General features: G+C 42.6%; 1 protein-coding gene across 2 annotated transcripts in view; it reads left to right on the top strand.

Moving 5' to 3' along the window:
• Positions 1-832: 832 nt before the first annotated feature.
• Positions 833-21793, top strand: part of eef2l2 (eukaryotic translation elongation factor 2, like 2) — a 22098-nt gene continuing 1137 nt past the window's right edge. Inside the window, exons 1-14 of one of the 2 annotated variants that reach the window (XM_071915171.2) lie at positions 833-850; positions 4022-4236; positions 5572-5753; positions 7601-7812; positions 11141-11325; positions 11443-11548; positions 11638-11751; positions 13200-13338; positions 13983-14178; positions 19372-19630; positions 19840-19947; positions 20173-20526; positions 21061-21243; positions 21530-21662. In XM_071915171.2, the coding sequence (XP_071771272.1) occupies positions 848-850; positions 4022-4236; positions 5572-5753; positions 7601-7812; positions 11141-11325; positions 11443-11548; positions 11638-11751; positions 13200-13338; positions 13983-14178; positions 19372-19630; positions 19840-19947; positions 20173-20526; positions 21061-21243; positions 21530-21662 (2389 nt within the window). In that variant the 5' untranslated portion in view covers positions 833-847. Of the gene's footprint in view, positions 851-4021; positions 4237-5571; positions 5754-7600; positions 7813-11140; positions 11326-11442; positions 11549-11637; positions 11752-13199; positions 13339-13982; positions 14179-19371; positions 19631-19839; positions 19948-20172; positions 20527-21060; positions 21244-21529; positions 21663-21793 lie in introns of those variants that run through there. The other variant, XM_078285286.1, reaches the window with a different exon arrangement.

The following is a 21793-nucleotide window of genomic DNA, read 5'->3' as shown; positions in this document are numbered from 1 at the left end:
CTTGATATTGTTTACAATGAGCTTCTCAAAGATATTATAAACACCATGGGCCCTAGCATTTTATTTGTCATCAACAGCTCTCTGACCTCTGGAATTTTCCCATCCAGTTGGGTTAGATGTTGTCATTTTCAGTTGGCAGTGTAATGTTAAGCCATGTGTAGTGACACAACATGCAAACATTGGGTTGTGTGTTGTGAAGGCGTTTAACAAGTAGATACATGCTTGGTTCCATGTTCATTGAGCCAATAAAGGCAATTTGTAAAAGTCAATTTTTGCCTGCATTACAGTATTAATTTATATTTTTGGTCATAAATGCCCCCATCTTCATATATGGTACATCAATTTGATACTATTTACCATTACGTATACTATGAATTTAGGTCAGAAAGATTTATGCCAGCCTAAAAGATTAGAAAACTATTCTGCAAACAAAAAACTGAGTTCTATATTGATTGATTGCCCTAATTGTTACTTTGTTCATTATGATGATGATGATGATGATGATGATGATGATGATGATGATGATTATTATTACCATTATTTATTTTATCATTATTATCAGTAGTAGTATATCATATATAATTATTTTGTACTCAAATATAACTCAATTTAAGAACAGAGAATGGAGAATCAGTAGGCAATTTGATACAGCGATGCTCTGTCTTTGCTTGTTTGGCAGCCTCACTGTCTCTCCCACATCCATCCCACACTGGGGTGCTCCATATGACCGCCACCAGCTGACCAGCCAGTCGCTAATAAAGCGGACTGTGCGTCATGCTCAGTCTTCTGTCGGTGTGATCCGTCGGTCGGAGCTGCTGGTCTGCTGAACACCGAGCCAACCGCCAAAATGGTAGCTACCACATTTTATTATGCGCCTTAGATTAATGTCAGTTTGTTGATGTTTCACAGCGTCCTTCCCATAATATCATGGGTTTGATGATGATGTGACTCTCTGGGAGGTGATGATGGATTTAATGCTCTGACTCCCTTCTTTAACTCAGCAAAGGGCTACGCACTAATATTATCTTAAACCAAAACAAGCATACTGATGTAATATTACCTACGTTTTCAGTTTTTAAGTGAAACACACCAAAGATCGTGCTTTATCAACAAGATATGAAGACGGAGAATAAATGCGGTGTGCTTAAGGAACCGAATGCTTTATAATAAACCCCGTCGTTAGGCTGGGCTGGTTTGCTGTTGAGTTTTTCTACGCCGTCATGTTATTACCGTGTATTTCCCCTCCGGGGGCACATATTGGAATAATCTTACCGTTATAAATAGCATGAACCCGCCCACTGATCCCTGAGATTGCCATATTAAAGTTTCATGTCTCAAGATTGGGCAACCCTTTCTGACTACAGCCCTTGTGAATAGGCTACATACTGATCAACTGAATTCTAGTTTCTTTTAAAGAGCTGAACTGAAACTATCAAAGCTGCTATAATGTCAGGTATTCTCCCCCACCCGGTGCGTCTCTGCACTGCGGCAAACTAGACCAGTTGACCTAGAATGACACAGTGCTGCTCTATCTGGATAGAGGACGTGGATCACATAGTATAGGCTACCAATCAGTAGCCTACTATTCTAAACTCTACTAGCCCAATTTTGCCCTCGGAATTGAATTATTAAATTTATTGATTTAATTTGAGAACACCTTATATTGAGGTTCTCATGTCATGCACCCCTGAATAGATCAACATTAGACCCCATGAACCCCCATTTGATCAGATTTAGTTCCATATGGGAGGATTTTAGTTGTTGTAGTAGTTAGTATTGAACTGTCTATACTACACGGAGGCGGAGCATAGACCTATATGATTATAATAGTCATTCTAATACCATGCTCTAATAGTTTATAGTGAACTAAATTATAGTCAAATTCCCAATTTTGCTGAATTAATTCATGTTTGTTCACCCAAGCTCCTTTTTGTTTTTGACACTCATGACTCATTAAAAGCATTTTGCATGTATTGCAGCTTACGTACTTACTGTAAACTTAGAGGGTGAGTCTTAGGGTTCAACCAATAGGGGTTGTTGAAGGCTGATACTAACTATTTTTGGATTGAAGCTGCCAATAGCCAATATTTTGTGCTGATATTCAATATCATTAAATGTGACAATTTTCATGCCAAGTATTCAGTGTTTGCCCCAGACTTTTATTCTTGTCAGAGTGAAAAAGCCTCTGAAACAGCATTTACTTGTAAAACGTAATATAAGTATATAGTAAATATCACTGATAAACTACTGCATAACTGTAGCCTACACAGTATCTCAGTATCTACTGGAATACTGAAACTCAGTGACAGGCTGATTGACTTTTAAAAGCCATACAACAGCCTATGCATTTAATGGAAAAACGTATTACAATTTACAGGCTGTAATTTGTATAGTGATAATATCATCTACAGTAGGCAGAACATAAGGCATAGTATAACATCCTCATGGATTACTCACTTGCATAGCCAAACAACATCAACATGATCTTGCCCTCTGCAATATTATATAGTGCTGGGGTGCCCTCTAGGGGTGGCAATATAGCACAAAATAGGCATGGCTGCAGTCATCTCCCCGCAGTCAGCTCATCTCTGATCAGCTTGGCAAGCTGGGCACCAGTGACTGACGCACAGAATTCAAACCTTGTTGTTTCTTAGGGGAAATGTCTCTGGATCTGTCTATGATGAAGCTGATTTGGACATTACCTTGAGCTTCTTCTGACTGCAGGCATGCAACAGATGTAACATCGGGGCATAGTAATCTGATGCAGGCCTGAGAACTCATGTTCCCAAGCATTCCAGTCCTGAAGTAATATCCCGGGGAAGAGTGGGTCATCCCATTCATGCTTCTTTTTACTCAATTTTTGCACCATTCACTTTTGCACGAGACCCCAAGGGGGTCAGAATGCAAAGCAACTCTATACATTGCGGAGTGTAGGCATCAGGTACTAGACACAGCAATGCTTGTACGTCAGGAGCATTGCCACCTCAGACACAATGTAGATTCTTGAGGATCTATGTGAGCTTGTGATAGTCATAGCTTGATCTTATCAGATCTTGCTTCCTTTGGTAGGTGTTTCACCACGCTTTTGCTGTGCTGCATCCTTGGTGGGCAGACTTTGCTAGCAGTTGTCAGCATAAAGGCATCTCTCTACAGAGAATCTACAACTTCATCAGGTTGGCCAAGGTTGACAACATGCTGTTGGAGAACAAAGGTGACACAGTGTGGGCTGCATATATATGTTGGGTGCTGCAGCTGTTTCTCTTCCCCACCTTCACAAGTCTGAGCAGACCTGTCTTCAGGGAGGAGGCGAACCTGATGGAACATCCCTTTCATGTCAAATGAATCATAAAAATCATGAAATCATATAATTTCATATGAAAGGACCTGGTAGCAGTGATTCATTCAGGTTAAAGGATAAGTTTGGTGAATTTGGACCTATATAATTTGTCTCTAATACTTTGACCAGCAGACAATAGTGGCTCCCGAGTCAGCTGTCGGTGGAAATGGCGAGCTACCGCTGCTAGCCTCTTGCTGCTAACAAGCAGTCCAAACAGGATATGTCAGAATAACTCCAAAAAAGCAGCTGCACAGCACCATTTTCACTCAGCGGATAGTCTTCTCCCAAACTCTACCGTGCCAAAAAATGACAATGTAGCATGCCTAGAAATCAACCATAGTGAAACTGCACATCTTACAAATTAAACTATTAACAGAAAATGTCCAGCAACACTCACAGTTTTTGTCATGGATGCACGTGAACACAAGAAATATCCTCACATGGGTGAGTAAATGCAAGTGCATTAAAGGAACAGGTGCAGTAATGTCCACACTAATTCACAACAAGGCTCCCACAATGGCTTGCTGTCTCTCATTGGATTGCTGCATGCCGATTCCTGGATTCCTGGGCCTTTTTAACATTAGCTTTATGATGACCACCAACTTGAGGTCATAGTCTGTCCTCCTTTTTATTTAACACTATATCAATGATCATGTCTATTCGAAATGTTTTTCTGCCTCTCAGGTGAACTTTACAGTTGACCAGATCCGGGAGATCATGGACAAGAAGTCCAACATCAGGAACATGTCTGTGATTGCTCACGTTGACCATGGCAAGTCAACGCTGACAGATTCTCTGGTGTGTAAAGCCGGAATCATCGCCTCAGCTCGAGCAGGAGAAACCAGGTTCACCGACACCCGCAAAGATGAGCAGGAGAGGTGCATCACCATCAAATCCACGTAAGTAGCAGGATAAGGTATACTGTTTGGTCTTTACTCATGTTACACGGTTAGTATGGTCATATTGTGATTAAAGAAAATGCATTGAACTTGCATACACTTAAATATATAATGCTTTTATAATGCTACAATGCAAATAAATTGAAGCAATTTACTTTGCACCTTGACCTTATATCAAGTTTGCATTCCAGATTTTTTTTGTGTTTTAGATCTATTCATGTGATTTAGGCTGCCATAGACCTCGTAAGTCGAATGACGTCAGCCTTGCCCACGGTTCCATAGCAATTTCTCCGTAGGGAAAATGAATGGGGTTTCACATAATCGTCTCTGTCACAGTCTACATTTAATGCAGAATTTTAAAAGTCGGTCCATTTTTAGCTACGTATATTTATGTCTCTAATGGCACTGGGTCTGTTGATTTCTGTAACCGTTTTCTAGTCCAAGTAGTATTTTTGCTAGCAACAAGCTAAACACTTCAGAACATATATTCTGCGTCACCCGCTGGCAGCGGGCTTCTACTCTGAGTCTGTACATTGTTTAGCAACCCTCACCGCTCCCACACGTTTTTTGAAGATGTTCCAAGTTTTTACCTTTTTTTTAATAATCAGTTATTTTAGGAGGCAAAGGATCAGTGTTGTTGTCGTGCCTCCTGTCAGCACCTTTCTGCAGGAAAGCTAATGATCCTAAAACAATCAAACAATTAAATGACTCTTCTCTATTTCATATACCAATGGTGTTATTCTAAGTTCACTCTGATGATTAGTTTTATCTACGTGGATCTATAAAACGTGGAAATCAAAGATATGCGATCGATTTAGCAAACGTGGCGGTGTAGGTGCTCAGATGAGCGAGCCAGAGAAAGTTGAGAGAGAGGGAGAAGGTGCTGGGGGGAGACCTACGCTACGCCACCAGCGGGTGGCGCAAATTATATGAGTGTTTAGCTTGTTGCTAGCAAAAATACTGCTTAGATTAGAACACAGTTATAGAAATCAGACCCAGTGCCATTAGAGACATAAATATACGTAGCTAAAAATGGACCAACTTTGAAAATTCTGCATTGAACGTAGACTGTGACAGAGACGATTATGTGAAACCCCATTCATTTTCCCTACGGAGAAATCGCTATGGAACTGGAAGTCTGACTTACGAGGTCTATTTCAACCATTTAATGTGGCCATAATTTCTCAGCTTAGGTCTGAAACTTGCATGTAAACTCTGACCATGTGCTCCCTTGTATCCTTGTATCCAGTGTGCCAGAAACAGTAGTTTGCAGTAGGCCAATGCCATCTTCTCTCCAGCTAACTGAAGGCTGTTATGTGTTGCCCCTCCTTACAGAGCAATCTCTCTGTACTATGAGCTCAAAGACAATGACTTGGCCTTCATCAAACAGTGCAAGGATGGCTCCGGCTTCCTCATAAACTTGATTGACTCTCCTGGTCACGTCGATTTCTCATCCGAGGTGACTGCTGCTCTGCGGGTCACCGACGGAGCGCTTGTAGTTGTAGACTGTGTCTCAGGTAGGAAAGACAACAGAGCACTGGGCCCTACTTAACTGCCCACAAGCCATTCCCACTGTGTGCAAACATGAGACAGACAGCGCATTGACTACTGCTCACATACTACATTTGCAAACACTGGTCACTGCATCACGTGACAAACACACTGCAACTTGTTTAGGTGTGTATACAAACCAGGGCTGTGCTCAGCCATTTCGTGGGGCACAGAAAGGGGATTCTTGCACCTAAATGAGTGCCTTTGTTTCAGTTGGATCATTCTGTTTTCATGGTTTTTCTGCTCTCTTATGAAGGAAAAATCCACCCTAAAACACTTTAACTGTAAAAACAAAAAACAAAAAAAAACAGCTACTGGTGATGTACCTTGCATTTCTGGGTCCATTTTGTTGTTTGGTGTATTTTTCTTATTTCCATGGATAACTGGCCAAACACAGCTACAATGGTGTTTGATAGCAGAATTTTTTTTTTCAGCTATCTGAAACATCAAAATATTTTCAGAAACATCAGATTTTGTTGTCAGTCCCTCAGAATCAAAGAGCAAGGGCTTCTTTCTAGAGCCGCCATTTTGGACTGACATTCAACAATCATACAGGGAGAAATCCACCGTAGAAGAGGCAGAGAAACCAATTTCTCCACCAACAGCAGCCTCAATAGACCAGAACACAATGCAGACACAGCTTGTATCTTTGTGGATCTGTTGTCGGTAGCATGTGAAATACAACTCCCTCCTCAACAGCTTTTTTGTCATTTGAATAGGCACAACATCACAGTATTATCTCTCCACTCTCACTTTTTCTCCACTGAAAAAACTCACTACGCTATCGCTCTCTCCAACTACACATATGCAGCACAGCGAACTCCCTTATCTGGGGGTGTTGAGAGGAATTCTGGGAAATGTAGGAGATCACTAACTGAAGTAGAAGTAGAGTAGAGAATTCTTGTTTTTTTTACAACACAAAATAACTCGTGGAATGCATTGAACTTCACAGATTGATGATATCTAACAGTGGAAGTGTGGTGTATTTTTGTGAAGTGAAGATGGTGGTAAACCAAAATCTTTTTTTTTAATCATCTTTTATTGAGAGCAAGGTAGTAGTAACTGACATATAGAAACAACATTAATTCAAAATGTGAAAGAATACATGGGGAGGCACTTCATGAGTGGCTAGGTAAATGGCTAGTGGACCCTATCTGTGCACATGCCTGATAGTAATACTGCCTGTATCATCCCGGTCTATAAGGGTTACTGCCAATTTTTGTGTAACAAAAAATGTGTATGTCTGCTAAGTGTCACTGTCCATTATATTTTCTTAAAAACAGTGAATTCAAAACAAATACTGTTCATGCAGGTATAGCTTGATGCAAGAGGCAATTGCATGTGAACGTAACTTTAATTAATTTGTAGACTATTCTGTAGTCTTAGTATTAAATTCTAATGTGGGTTCTTGCAACTATTGATTCTCTCAAATGTAGAGGTTTAAAGAAACAAAATCTAGAACACTAACTGAAATTTCAGCTATATTTTTTAGACCTAATGTTATGGTGCATTATATTGGGCTTCACTCTCTTATAACGTGAAATGACAGCAAAATATTAAACAGTAGACTTCATTTGACTTATAATGACTATGGGGAAATGCTATTACACTGAATTGCAAGTTCAAATAATATCACATTATTGCATCGGCCTGATATCTCAAAAAGATATTATTACACCTAAACATTATCACACCTAAACATGTTGAAACAGCTGATTTGACAGATAATGTTTTGCATTCCTACTAAGTCCTATTGTTGCATTTTAGATCAAAGTGAAACATTAGTTAAACCAGTGTTGATTTCCCTCTTTAGGTGTGTGTGTCCAGACTGAGACTGTCCTCAGGCAGGCCATTGCTGAGCGGATCAAGCCAGTTCTAATGATGAACAAGATGGATAGGGCTCTTCTGGAGCTGCAGCTGGAAACTGATGAGCTCTTCCAGACCTTCCAGCGCATTGTGGAGAATGTCAACGTCATCATATCCACCTATGGAGAGGGGGAGCATGGACCCATGGGTAACATCATGGTCAGTGGAGCCATAGGCAGTGCAATTTACTGTAGCAAGCTACTTTACATAGAACATTAATAACGGTCCCAGTTATGGCTGTGTTGCTTTTTTAATGAAAAATGATGATCATTTTTACTTTTATTAAGTCACATTCTGTGTTTTGTTTTGTTTTTTTGTGGCTGTCAGTGGTGAGAGGATAAAAGCTGCTCATTGGTATCAAGCTCCCAGTCATTAATTTATTTAACATTTGACAAGACAATGTTTCCACCCTCACCTGCCTCACAAACTCAAACATACTCACAACACAATGCCAAAGTTAACTACAACCCCTTGCATTGTCATGGTGTGGCTGGACAATGGGATTAAGATGAGATAAGGGATTTTAAACAGGATAAAACTCAACAGTTGTTTTTTTTTATAAATATACTCGCCAAGAGTTGTTACATATGAGACTACTATTGAAAACTACCACTTTAACTTTTTATTTTTAAATTTTAAATTTTAAGTGTTTTATTCCTGCACTCTTATAAGTAATAATTATACAGCACGGGGAAACCCTGGATCATGGTGATCAAATTCTCATCATCCATTTTTGTCATAAGGCGGCACATTTATTTACAGAATTGCCATTATATCAGTATGAAAAAAGAGTAGGCATAGAAATTGGATTGGCTGTTGATGGTCAATGACCACCAAAAGTTCAGCTTTGGTCAACTTTTCTCGGCCAACAAGTTGGTTGACAGGAATGTCGGCTGAATCTGCCAGGTTTTTCGGTTCAATAGAGATTGCTTTGGGTGATGCCTCTGTAGATGGTGTCATGGCTGCACCAGTGATGTCCTTCTCCCGAGGCTTTTGGGCAAGACCTGAGGCTCTGACTTCCTGGAGAGGACATTATAGACTGATTGATTCATGACCTTGATATGCTGAGAGTCAGCCTACCAAAGCAAGGTCCAAGAGATCTTACAGGCTGCTCCCATCTAGTCCATGCACTATGCCGTCGCATCCCCATCATTCTCTTGGGGCACAATTCCTTGGACCCTGTCAAAAGAAAGTTGTTGGAAAGTATCAAGTCGTATCCATCAAGATGTCACAGGCTCCACCAGCTCACTGTGATGCAACCTGTTTCCCTCCCTGCCTAACCCTAACCCTTGCCGGAGACTCTCTATCAACCGTTCTGCCATTGGGCAAGGCGGGGAGAGTTTTGGGATAATTCATTAACCTAACCATAAACCTAAACTTAACCCTTACCCTAAACCTAACCACTGCCCCACCCTCAGAGAGGCCTGCCTCCAGCCATGCTTTAATGCAGCAGCCTCCCCTCAATCAACCTGCTTCTCTCCACTCAAATACACCAGATGTTCCTCTGCTTCGGTATTCCCTGGCCACAGCAGTCCCTACTCCCTTGCTACATAGGCTTTACATTCCCCAAGCAGCAAATGTCTCACCTAAATATCTGAATATCAATGCGAAATAGCCATTATGGAACAGCCCTTGACATGATGTTGTTTGACTGGAGACAATCATCTGGGCATCTGTATTTCTATGTGAGGATTACTTGGATGAATTGGAGGATTGGGTAAGGACACGGGTACAAGGTTTAAATTTTTACGTACATGTATAGATCACTCTGTCATCGTTGGAAACCAGAGATCGCAGAGGGAAAGGTAATCCAACTGATACTGAAAAACATCCATCCTCACTTTGGAAATGACTTTCCAAAACCATACTTGTATAATTCCTGCAGTTGTCTTGTCTCGTTTGACACTTGCCTTCTGTGCAGTCTTTGGTCTTGGCTTCCTACTTCAGTGAAGTACAAATAGACGTGGCAAATAACTGTTACTGGTTTAAGTCTGAGGAGTCACAGAGAGGCCAGTGTCTTGTTCTTCTAAGGATGTGTGTACCTCCAACCTTACAGATGTCTTAACGCACAATATATTTGTGACTCAGGATCTTCCAATTATACAAAAGCCTCACTGTGCATCCCCAGCCAAACTTGACACCATACGACCATAAAAGAGCTAAGTGACAAGATGTTGCCAGCTGAAGAAAAGGAAAATATAACACCATTCCTGATGCTCTGTCAAAAAGGCGAGACAGGCACTCCTCCTCCTCCAACATGTGCCACCATGCTGCCTGCTCAGGGAGAGATTAAGAAGGATCTTCCCATCTCTGATGAAGGGATATGGAGGTGGGTCTTCCTGACATCCAGGAGCTGTATCAGTCTAATCTGAAGCTCTGAGAGGTCACAGTAAATGAAAACACCAAGTTCACCATACTGGAGGATAAAACCCACAACAGACCACAGTAGATCAACCATGGGAGATGGTAGGGGTGGATCTGATGGGGCCCTTCTCTAGAAGTTCAATAGGAGATGTGCATCTGTTGGTCTTTGCGGACTATTATTCAAGGTGGAAAAGGAAAGCCACTACCCAGACTGTGTCCCACGTACTGTACTCATCCTGGAAATCCTCACTCGATGGGGTGTTCCCAACTTTATCCGATCCAATCAAGGATCCCAGTTTGTCTCCTCCGTTTTTAAGAAAACTTGTAATGCCTGGAATGTGAAACAGAAGATGACAACTGCCTATCATCCACAAACCAATTTTACAGAAAGAATAAACCAGACACTCAAAACCATGATTGCCTCATATGTTGGTGAAAAACACAAACACTCAGATAAACACATAACAGAATTCTGTTTCGCCCTCTACTCAGCTGTTCACGCATTGACAGGAGTTACTCCTGCAGAACTGAACCTGGCCAGATCTCTCCGAGGTCCCCTGGAACTTTTGCCCAGACACTCTCCACCAGACACCACTGCCTACACAAAAATTGCAGAGCTCAGTGCAAAAAAAATCAAGGCATTTGTGTAGGATAGTCTTTACAAAGATTTGTTAGGCTTAAACCTAACTGGCACTGCAACTTTGTCTTACTACAAGATGCTCTTCTTCTGCACATCATTGTAGTACTGAGCTGCTATTTGCTGTTAGCTACGAGTCTTGCCATTCTTCTCTGACATCTGACACAGCCGCAGCTGGCTGGATGTGCTTTGTTCATTGCTCCATTCTCTGTAAACTCTAGACACTATAGTGTAGAAAAATCCCATGAGGTCGGCTGTTTCTGATACACTGGAACTGGTGCATCTGACACCACACATCATACCACATTCAAAGTGGCTTAAATCACATCTTACCCATTCTAATGTTTTGTCAAATAGTAACTCAACCTCTCGACCCTGACTTTGTGCTTTATACTGAAATGTGATTGTCAGAAGTGAGCTGTTTACATAAACAGAGTATATAACACCTCACATATAACACCCCACTTACTCTGTTTGTGTCTATAGGTGGACCCAGTGGTGGGGACAGTTGGTTTCGGCTCAGGTCTGCATGGCTGGGCTTTTACTCTCAAGCAATTTGCTGAAATGTATGTGGCCAAGTTTGCAGCGAAGGCTGAAAAGAAGGCTGTGCTGCCACCTGCTGAGCGTGCTAGGAAGGTGGAGGAGATGATGAAGAAACTGTGGGGAGACAAGTGAGTGTGCATTCACACTGTGATGACTAAATGGTATTTCCACAATGCTTCTGGGTGAACTTGTATATGTGTTTGAATACTGGATGATACTGATTCATGAATAATGTTATTTGTTAGGTACTTTGATCCAGCAGCTGGTAAATTCAGCAAGGCAGCCACCACTGCAGATGGCAAGAAGCTCCCAAGAACATTCTGCCAGCTTGTGTTGGACCCCATTTTCAAGGTTTGATTAGAAAATGACTGCAGTAATCTTTTCAAAATTTGGTACACAGATGCATGTAGAGCTAACTATTGGCTCCTGTATTTCACAAGGTTTTTGATGCCATCATGAACTTCAAGAAAGAAGAGACGGAGAAGTTGATTCAGAAACTGGATGTGAAGCTTGATGCTGAAGACAAAGAAAAGGAAGGGAAACCACTTCTGAAGGTATCTGTCTGTACAAATTACGTTGAGACTTCATTGTATGATATCAGAATCAAATTATCAAATAAAATGTGACAATTTAGTACTAAAGACCTAACACAACTAAAACTCTAATAGTGAACACTACTACTCTTGATTGTCCTGTCCTGTTTCAAATTCACAGTTTTGGAATTGACTGAATTTGGCTCAAACCTTGGAACTAATTCAGCAACCCTAAAAAAAAAAGCCTAGTGGATATGCCTAATCAAATACTCAGGCCCCAATTCACTAAAGGTTTGCGCAGCGAAGAGTGTGCTATATCCCCAAAATGACCAAATCAGTAATGCAGTAGCACAATTACCGTGTGGAAAGCTGACAAATACCGCAGGGCAAAAAAATGAAGCCTGTCATACATATGTAAATTATTTGTGAATGTAATGCATAATATTTATTAGTAGGTGAGGCCATGCAAATTGAGATTGTGACCAATTCACATGTGTGACAGAGAAGGTATAGTCTACACGTGTGACAGAGAGTAAGGTAAAGCGAAAATGAGGAAAATAAAAGGTTTGTTGCCAACCTCCCGAAGGTAACTACCTTTTTCATGAAAGAGTCAACTGCTGCTGCAAGCACTAGTGGTGCTATTGCTAGTAATGGCGCTGCTGTTGCTACATCCATCATCTCTGCTTCTCCCTCATCCTCCTTAAACATAGATGATAGTGGTGTTCCCCTCACCGTAATCTGCAATAACGATGATTGTTCTGCTGCTATGTATGCTCATGAGAGCTCCACTCAGCAGTCCAGGGACCAGTGAGAAGGTATTTGATACAAATAGGTCTCATTGTTTTGATGAAGATAGAAAAGGGTGAGAAATTGGAGCGAGGAAAGCCCCATACCTGTGGGGGCCCAGTAAATCCTGCCCTTGTCCTTGACAAACTATAAATTATAAATTTATTAAAATTTAACACATAGAATTGTTTCCATTTTTTGTGTCATAATCTGTGAACCCAAACACTGTATTCTTCCAAAACAAGGATGAATCCCATTATCAATTAAAAATCTGGAGATTTATTGCCGTAATATTCCAGCATAAGGACAGTCCCCAAAAGATGGGCAGTCTCAGAATACCTATTACAGAAGGAGCAATTTATATTGATGCTAAGAGCGCTCCAATTATAAAGGGGCTTTGGGTGCAAGAATGCTAGCCATGGTGGATTACATCTGAAGCAACTTTCACATGCAGTTGGCGATGAAGGAGGCTATTTGCTTGCACAGTGCTCTTTTCGAGGGCTTGTTTGCACCACAACTTGATTTGCAGAAATCTCTTAGCAAATAAGATGAAAACTCTGCACTATTAGCTGAAGCAAGTGTGGGGCAAAAAAACAAACCTGCAAATTGCCCTTGCAACACAATCTTAGTAAATCTGGACCTCAGTCATCTCAGCCAGTTTTGATACTGCTGTTGCTCCTCAGGCAGTGATGCGCCGCTGGCTGCCAGCAGGGGAAGCTCTTCTCCAAATGATCACAATCCACCTGCCGTCGCCAGTGACTGCTCAGAGGTATCGCTGTGAGCTGCTGTATGAAGGGCCTGGAGATGATGAGGCCGCTATGGGTGGGTTTCTGATTGTCTTATTTGGCCACCTCATGAACTTCCAGAACTTTTTGTTTTGTTCTATTTACTGTGTGACTATTGAGCATCAGTCGGTTTAGTGGGTGCAACAGCGTCACAATCCTTTAGTGGGTACCCCCCTCAGTTGGTTCTGAAATTTACCAAGCATTACAAGTGGTCAAATGGTAACTGCCCAATTTAAAAATGTGGGGTTCAGCTAAGGCTCATCCCTGTACCTGTGATGTCCTGGGTTTGAATCTGGCCTGGGACCTTTGCAGTAGGTCATTCCCCAATAAAAAAATGTAAACCACACTGAATAAAAATTCTTAACTATGTGTTAACATTTTCAAAATGCATTTATATGGCAGTCACATGATGTCTCTGCTCTATAGCCTCTGAAGAAGGGTTTACATAGAATTATATATAGAATAGGTAGATTGTTTGTCTCGCTAAATCTGCTCCTACCTACCTTGTGTTTTTCATCATGCTGTCCTACAAAATTTTGTTTACCACTGATTGTGTTTAGTTAGACCTAGCTAGACACACTCTCTGTAAAGCCCTCTGAGACATGCTTGTGATAAAGGGCTATATAAATAAATAAACTTGAACTTGAACTTGTTTACCCGTTGTGTTCCCTCTTATCACAGGAGTAAAGAACTGTGATCCCAAAGGTCCACTAATGATGTACATCTCCAAGATGGTGCCTACCAGTGACAAGGGACGCTTCTATGCCTTTGGTCGTGTCTTCTCTGGTATAGTGGCCACAGGTCAGAAAGTGCGTATTATGGGCCCCAACTACACTCCTGGAAAGAAGGAGGACTTGTACCTGAAACCCATTCAAAGGTTTGTCAAAGTTCAAGTCCACATTTCCAATATGATGCAATGTGGTTGGTTTTACCAACTGAGCAACAAGGCTCATTGGCTGACTACTGTCTGACTGAAGGGAGTTTTGGATAAGTAGACTTATTTGGCCACTTCTTTGACTATTTACTGATAACTACATAGAGGGCTTTGAAGTGATGCAACGCACCCTCTGGTGGCCATATTATATCGTCTGATAGCTGATTGTGTTTCTAAATGTACAACTTGACTGTCTCATCAGTATGGAGTAGTGTTTTCCATATGCTTATTGACTGTACTAGTCATGTGAAATCAGCAAGATGTTATGTGAAGACAGTAATTGCCTGTCTGTTCAATCCAAACAAGTATTCTATTTCACTAAAATAATTACAACACCTACAATTATTAATCCCCACAATCCCGTTACTAGTTACCTCATCAAAATTGTAATCAGTAACGTAATCTAAGGGATTACCCAAAGTCAGCAATGTATCCTGATTCCTTTCAGTTACTTTCAGATTACTTTGCCGTATCTGAGGTACCGTACAGATAAGAAACATTCAGGTTTATTTTCAGGTTTGCATACAAACACAAATTCTGTTCTGTGCCACATTTTATAAGACATAGAACACCTGCCACTATTAAAAAGGCCTTCTGAGTTTCTTGCTGTCACTTTAAATGTCAAGAGAATGTCAAGAGAATGTAGTGCTCTTCACCACAAATATTTGGACACAAGTTTAAAATATAATCGGTGTACAGTGGCCAGCATATGATGTCAATCTTGAAACAAATTCACCCTACAACCCATATTGTCCATCCAACCATCCATCCGTCCATTTTCTTATCTGGGTCAGGGTCGCAGTGGCAACAGGGCGAGCAGAGCAGCCCAGACATCCTTTTCCCCAGCAATTTCAAGCGCTCCTAGGCCAGCTGGGGGATGTAGTCCCTCCAGCGTGTCCTGGGTCTACCTCAAGGTCTCCTCCCAATCCATTGTGTCCAGAACACCTCCAAAGGGAGGTGCCCAGGGGTCACCTTACCAGGTTTCCGAACCACCTCAACCAGCTCCTCTCAATGTGGAGGAGCAGCAGCTTGATACCAAGGTCCTCTTGGATCACTGAACTCCTCCACCTATAACAAAGAGTGAGCTACCCTCCGTAGATACCTCATCTGGGCCATTTCTATCCGCAGTCTCATTCTTTTGGTCACTACCCAAAGCTTGTGACCATAGCTGAGGATCATTATGAAGATTGACCGGTAAATTGAGAGCTTTGCTTCGTGGTTCAGCTCTCTGTTCACCACCACATTCCGATACGGCAGCCACATTACTGCAGCTGATACATTTAACCGGCGGTCAATCTCACAATCCTTCTTACCCTCACTCTTGAATAAGACCCCAAGATACCTAAACTCCTTCACATGGGGTAGCTACTCACCCCTCACCTGGATGGGACAGGCCCCTTTTTCTGGGAGAGAACCATGGCCTCAGACTTGGAGGTGCTGATCCTCATCCCAACTGCGTCACACTCAGCTGCAAACTACTCCAGCACACATCAGAGATGAAGCCAGAAAGATGACATCATCTGCAAATAGCAGAGATGCCACCCTAATTTCACAGAAATTGACATTTTTCAGACCTTGGCTGTGCCTTGAGATCCTGTCCATGAATATAACAAACAGGAGAGGGAATAAGGTGCACCCTTGCTGGAGTCCGATGCCCATCTTGAGCGTGCTTGACTTAATGCCAAGAATGTGAACACAGCTCTCACTCCAAGTGTATAGGAACTGCATGGCTCGCAGCATCAACCCCTGCACCCTACGTCCACAGCACCTTGTACAGGATATCTCGGTAAACACAGTCAAAGGCTTTTTCCAAATCCACAAAACACATGCAGACAAGATTAGCAAACTCCCATGACCCCATTATCTGAGAGAGGGTACTGTTCCATGACCAGTGCAACATCCGCATCGCTCCTCCTGAATCTGAGGTTCGACAATCGGTTGGAGTCTCCTTCCCAGCACCTTGGCATAGGCTTTCCCAGGGAGGCTGAGCAGTGTGATTCCACAATAGTTGGAACACATCCTCCAATCCACTGTTCCCAATATCAGAGTCTTTAGCATTTCAGGACGAATCTCATTCACCTCCGGCGCCTTGCCAGTGAGGAGCTGTCTACCCCAGTGACCTCTAGGAGTTACCCCAGTGACCTCTAGGAGTTCCTTAAAGTGCTCCTTCCACCTTCCGACAATATCCCCAGGTGAGGTCAGTGTTTCACCACCTCTGCTAAGAACAGCCTCGGTGATGTCCTGCCTTCCCCTCCTGAGTCGGCCAATGGTTTTCCAGAACCTCTTTGAGGCCGTCTGAAAGTCATCCTTTTTAGCCTCTCCAAACTCCTCCCACACCTGGGCTATCGCTTCTGCAACTACTGCAGCTGCAGCCTTCCTGGCCTGCTGGTACCTCTCTGCTGAGTCTGGAGTTGCCTGTGGCAACCAGGCCCGGAAGCCTCCTGCTTCAGCTTAGACAGCCTCCCTCACTTGGGTTGCCGACAAGCACCAACCACTTTCTGGCCACAACTTCTTGCAGCCATTTCTGACTCCAGAGTCTTATGAGCTTCCTTGTGTTTGAACATGGTGTTCATGACAGACAATCCATAACTAGCACAGAAGTCCAACAACAGCCAGAGTTTTCCTCTCCGCAACACGTGGTTGCATTTAGGTGACCTTTATGCGGTAGGTAACCAGGGACTTGTGAGCATCCCCACACCCGCTTGGTGCCTCTCACATTGGACAACTCCTGAGTAGGAGAGAGACCACCTTCTATCAAGGAGTTTGGTTCCACAACCAATGCTGTGCATAGAGTTGAGCCCAACCATATCTAGTTGGTACCTCTCAACCTCATGCACCAGCTCAGGCTCCTTCCCCCCCCAGAGAGGCTACATTCCACATTTCGAGAGCCAGTTTCCATTGCCAAGGTCCATGATGCCTAGATCTGTTCCTCCCCTGCACTTTGCCCGACGGGCATTGCCCCCTGCTTGTTTGGACTGTGCCCGGCTGAGCTGCGGGGCTCACCCGACCAAGCGAGCGCCACTCCCATGCCTGATTCCAGGAGTGGGCCCCAGTGTCCCTATTCCAGGCGAGGTTTCTTTAGTTCTTGCTGCACCAGTCATAGGGGTCTTTTTGAATTGCTATTTGTCTGACCCCTCACCTGAGACCAGTTTGCCTTGCGTGCTTCTACCAGGAGCCAAGTTTCCCAACAACATTGCTTCCAGGGTCACTAGGGTACACAAACCCCTCCACCATAAGGTTGCAATTCCAGGAGGGGAGCACAGATTGTGATAACTTAATTTAGTCTGCTTATCTATCTAACTAGACTAGCAAAGTAACTTTTAATTTTGTTCATGCTATTCCTATCCAGCAAGGTAGTTCCTACAGTGCTTTAAACTAGCCAGCTATACTAGGTTCTTGGCTTTTCTTAAACATCACTACGTTTTCAAGTAAACTTGCACAACCATCATATTTTATCTGATACCGTAACGCTGTACTGTCTGTCTGTACAGCTTCCCTTCTCCGTTGCAGCAGCTAACTTCAGACAGTCAAGCCACTCAGGCAATGACGTAAATGCATAAAAGGGACGTGAGAGCAAAGCGAACAAGGACCAATTGGAACGTGAGTGTGTAGTTTGTGGAGCGGACAAAACTAGTTAGCATAAATGCATGTTAAATTAATATTTTTAACGCATGTTAAAGAAATATTTTAATAATAATTTTTCACAAGTACAGGATACATGATTTTTAGCCCCGCGACAGCAGGGGCTCTACGGATCGCATTGACGGTCAGTCGCTCTGTTCACCACTTTTGGTCACGTGGGTGAAAGTGTGCTCCAGGGAGTTAGATTGCAGACTCTCAATTGGGAGATCTGTGTTCGATTTCCCAGCAGGGACACTTCCACAAAATTCAATGTTGCGGGGCTGTTAGACTCTTAGTGTTGTTTTAGGTAACGTAACGGAATATGGTTACACTTTTTTTTGTATTTAGAATATGTAAGGCCCTGTTCTGACCAGAAGTGGAATGCATCACCGCCCGGCTGCATAGCGTAGCCCGCTTCCTTTCAGTGTCCATGTCTAATGGACAGGAGTGAACACAGTGAAACAGAGCAGAGCTATGCTTGTGGTTTGTGCACCTGCAGTGATTGTTTATGGCATTGAGCCTATTTTCTCTGTGGCGTGCAGACTTCAAAGTACACAATGAAAATACACTGCAGATGGTCATATTTGCATCATATCACCACAGAAGCACATACATACAGTATATATTCCATGATCAACCTACCAATGTCTTTACTGTTGTTGTTATTGATTAATACATGTGCACTGATGTAAATTTTCATTGTTTGATGATGACCATCATATCTGCTTTTGAATTATCACTTGCCTTTTGAAAATTGATAGGTCTATTCACCTGATTGGTTATGAGTGGCGATTTCCCAAAATTTGCACAAAGTAGCCGAGAGGTGTCCCCACTCCTATGCTCACGAAATCTTCCCCTCACCTTCCCACAATCCTCTGGAAAATTTCTCTGTGTGCGTGAATGGGGAGCATCACTTCTTCTGTGAATTTCCCTCCCAGTGGACATTCCAGCTACACATCCATTAGGCTTCTGGGGTGAATAGGGTGTAATCCTGTTACAAGTATTCCATTACTACCGAATCCTGCTTACCAACACTCTCATTGTAGACAATTACAACCTATTAATTATAACAATGAATCCTCAATCCTCTCATAGTATACAATGCCCTTTGACCGGCCCACATTACAGAATCCCTGCTGTTCTATATTCATTCAAGAGCCCTCAGGTCTTCTACTGCTGGTTTGTTAGAAGTACAAAACCCCACTCAAAAGTGGATTGGGGATGCAGCCTTTTTTAACTACCGTATGCTCCTAAATTGTGGAACACCCTGCCAAAGAATATTAGAGGCAGGCTCTGTAAGCATTTTCAAGCAACTGCTAAAAACCTATCTTTTCAGTTTAGATTTTAATCAGCCTTCATTTTAACTGTTTCATTTGATTGTGTTCTTTTATCATTCTATTTTACTTGATTTGATTCTTTTAATGCAATGCATTTCACTTGTTCGCTTGGTTTATATTATTATTATTGCTGATGCTCTTTCAAGGTCTGTTTCCACTATTTTGTGTGCTCCCACAGAACAATCCTGATGATGGGCCGCTATGTAGAGCCCATTGAGGACGTGCCCTGTGGAAATATCGTGGGTCTTGTTGGAGTTGATCAGTTCCTGGTGAAGACAGGAACCATCACCACCTTTGAACATGCCCACAACATGAGGGTGATGAAGTTCAGCGTCAGTCCTGTGGTCAGAGTGGCTGTTGAGGCCAAGAATCCTGCTGACCTGCCCAAGTTGGTGGAGGGTCTGAAACGCCTGGCCAAGTCCGACCCAATGGTTCAGGTACAGATGGAGATGGCGAGGAAACGTGCTGGGCTTTATGTACACACTTGGATCTTCAAATTTTTGTATTTATTGGTCGGACAATTTAAAGAAATACCTTGTGTAAGGCTTTAGGAACATTTCATGTATGTCACCTTGAAATAAGATGAAAAACCAGGTTGAGTTTTGTGTTTGGTATTCTCCAACTGAGTCTCCTTTCTATTGAACAGTGCATTATTGAAGAGTCGGGGGAGCACATTGTGGCTGGAGCTGGAGAACTGCACCTGGAAATTTGCCTGAAGGATCTGGAGGAAGACCATGCTGGCATTCCTTTGAAGGTGAACCTCCTTTTAAAGTTTCATGTTTATCTTATCCAGAGCAATGGTAGGAACATGCAGGGAATGATGTCAACAGAAACAAGCTATCAAGGATCTCAACAAAACTCAAGAGACAGCCAAATGGAAAAATGTCACAAATTCAGTTATACACTAAATAAGGAAGCCCTGTTCTATTAGTATACATGCACTTTGTATACTTTATGTATACTTTGTATCATTTCACAGAAATCGGACCCCGTGGTGTCCTACCGTGAAACAGTCAGTGAAGAGTCAAACCAGATCTGTTTATCCAAGTCCCCTAACAAGCACAACCGGCTGTTCATGAAAGCGCGTCCCTTCCCTGATGGTCTGGCCGAAGACGTGGACAAAGGCGATGTGGGTGCCAGACAGGAGCTGAAACAGAGGGCCCGCTACCTGGCTGAGAAGTATGAATGGGAGGTGGCCGAGGCTCGCAAGATCTGGTGCTTTGGGCCTGATGGGTCGGGACCCAACATGCTGATTGACGTCTCCAAGGGTGTCCAGTACCTGAACGAGATTAAGGACAGTGTGGTGGCCGGCTTCCAGTGGGCCACCAAGGAGGTAAGGAGGCAGCTTGGTCAGCGATGTCATATCAGTGCCCAGTTATGAAACACGATAATGCATCTCATCACTGTGGTCTGATACATTGCCCACATTTACATGCATGGAGTAACCCAGACTTGTCATACTCTGGTTAAGGTTTTATTCATGTTAATCCATTTCCATTAAACTTTGATACCCTGTGCCATGAATAAGTCAGTTATTAGAATATTCCGCCTCCCTCTTTGACTGAGCAGTAGTAGCTGACTTTAAATACAGGGGAAAGAAATGATGATCCCATTAGCGAGTACTGCACGCCATCATGTTTGTTGACTTCAAAATGTACCCATGATGTTGTGAGTCTGAGTTTGACAGATGCTGAAAACCAAAAGTGAAAGCCGCAGGTTGTTGAACCCATTTGAGTAAGCCAAGGCATCTTAACCATGTTTCTCATCATCACAGTATGAGCTTTTACATGTCGACCCAAATCGTTGCCATTGGTAGTTTTCAAATTCTGCATTTTTACTCATTACTGTTGCTCATTTCCACTGCCAGGGTGCTCTGTGTGAGGAGAACATGAGGGCCGTTCGTTTTGACATCCAGGATGTCACCCTCCATGCAGATGCCATCCATAGAGGAGGTGGACAGATAATCCCCACTGCCCGTCGGGTCCTGTATGCCTCCATGCTTACGGCCCAGCCCAGGCTTATGGAGCCCATCTACTTGGTGGAGATCCAGGTACTTCACTCCTATGTTCAGCAAGTCATTCAGCTTCAGATTTTACCACTGTATGGGTCTTTTTGTTTTTTTTACAAAATTATAATTCTGTGACCTAATTCTAATTCCTAAAGAATACAGTTGTATCTTGAATTTTGATAAAGAAATATAGTTTCCCATTAATGGCTCCCTTAGGACGCATCATCTTCATAGCAGTTATAATTCCTCCAGTCACACCTTCACACCCAAAAAGAAACTGTGGGCTACATTTTCAAACCTTTGATGCTTAATTCTGTTATTTTCAAAGTGTCCAGAACAAGTGGTGGGAGGAATCTATGGAGTACTGAACAGGAAGAGAGGCCATGTATTTGAAGAGTGTCAAGTTGCTGGAACACCCATCTTTGTAGTGAAGGCATTTCTTCCTGTCAATGAATCATTTGGTAAGTTCATGAACTCCAGCCAACAAAACATGATGTCTCTGCTACTTATCACTTTAAGAGTTTTCCCATTTTCAGTAAGAAGAGCACATTTCATTAGACTGGCTAGCAATGGACAAATCCATAATTTTGGG

Source organism: Centroberyx gerrardi, chromosome 8 (genome assembly GCF_048128805.1).
Source record: "Centroberyx gerrardi isolate f3 chromosome 8, fCenGer3.hap1.cur.20231027, whole genome shotgun sequence".
Lineage (NCBI taxonomy): Eukaryota > Metazoa > Chordata > Actinopteri > Beryciformes > Berycidae > Centroberyx > Centroberyx gerrardi.
Note: the sequence above shows the minus strand (reverse complement) of the source record. Positions and strands in the feature narration are given on the sequence as shown.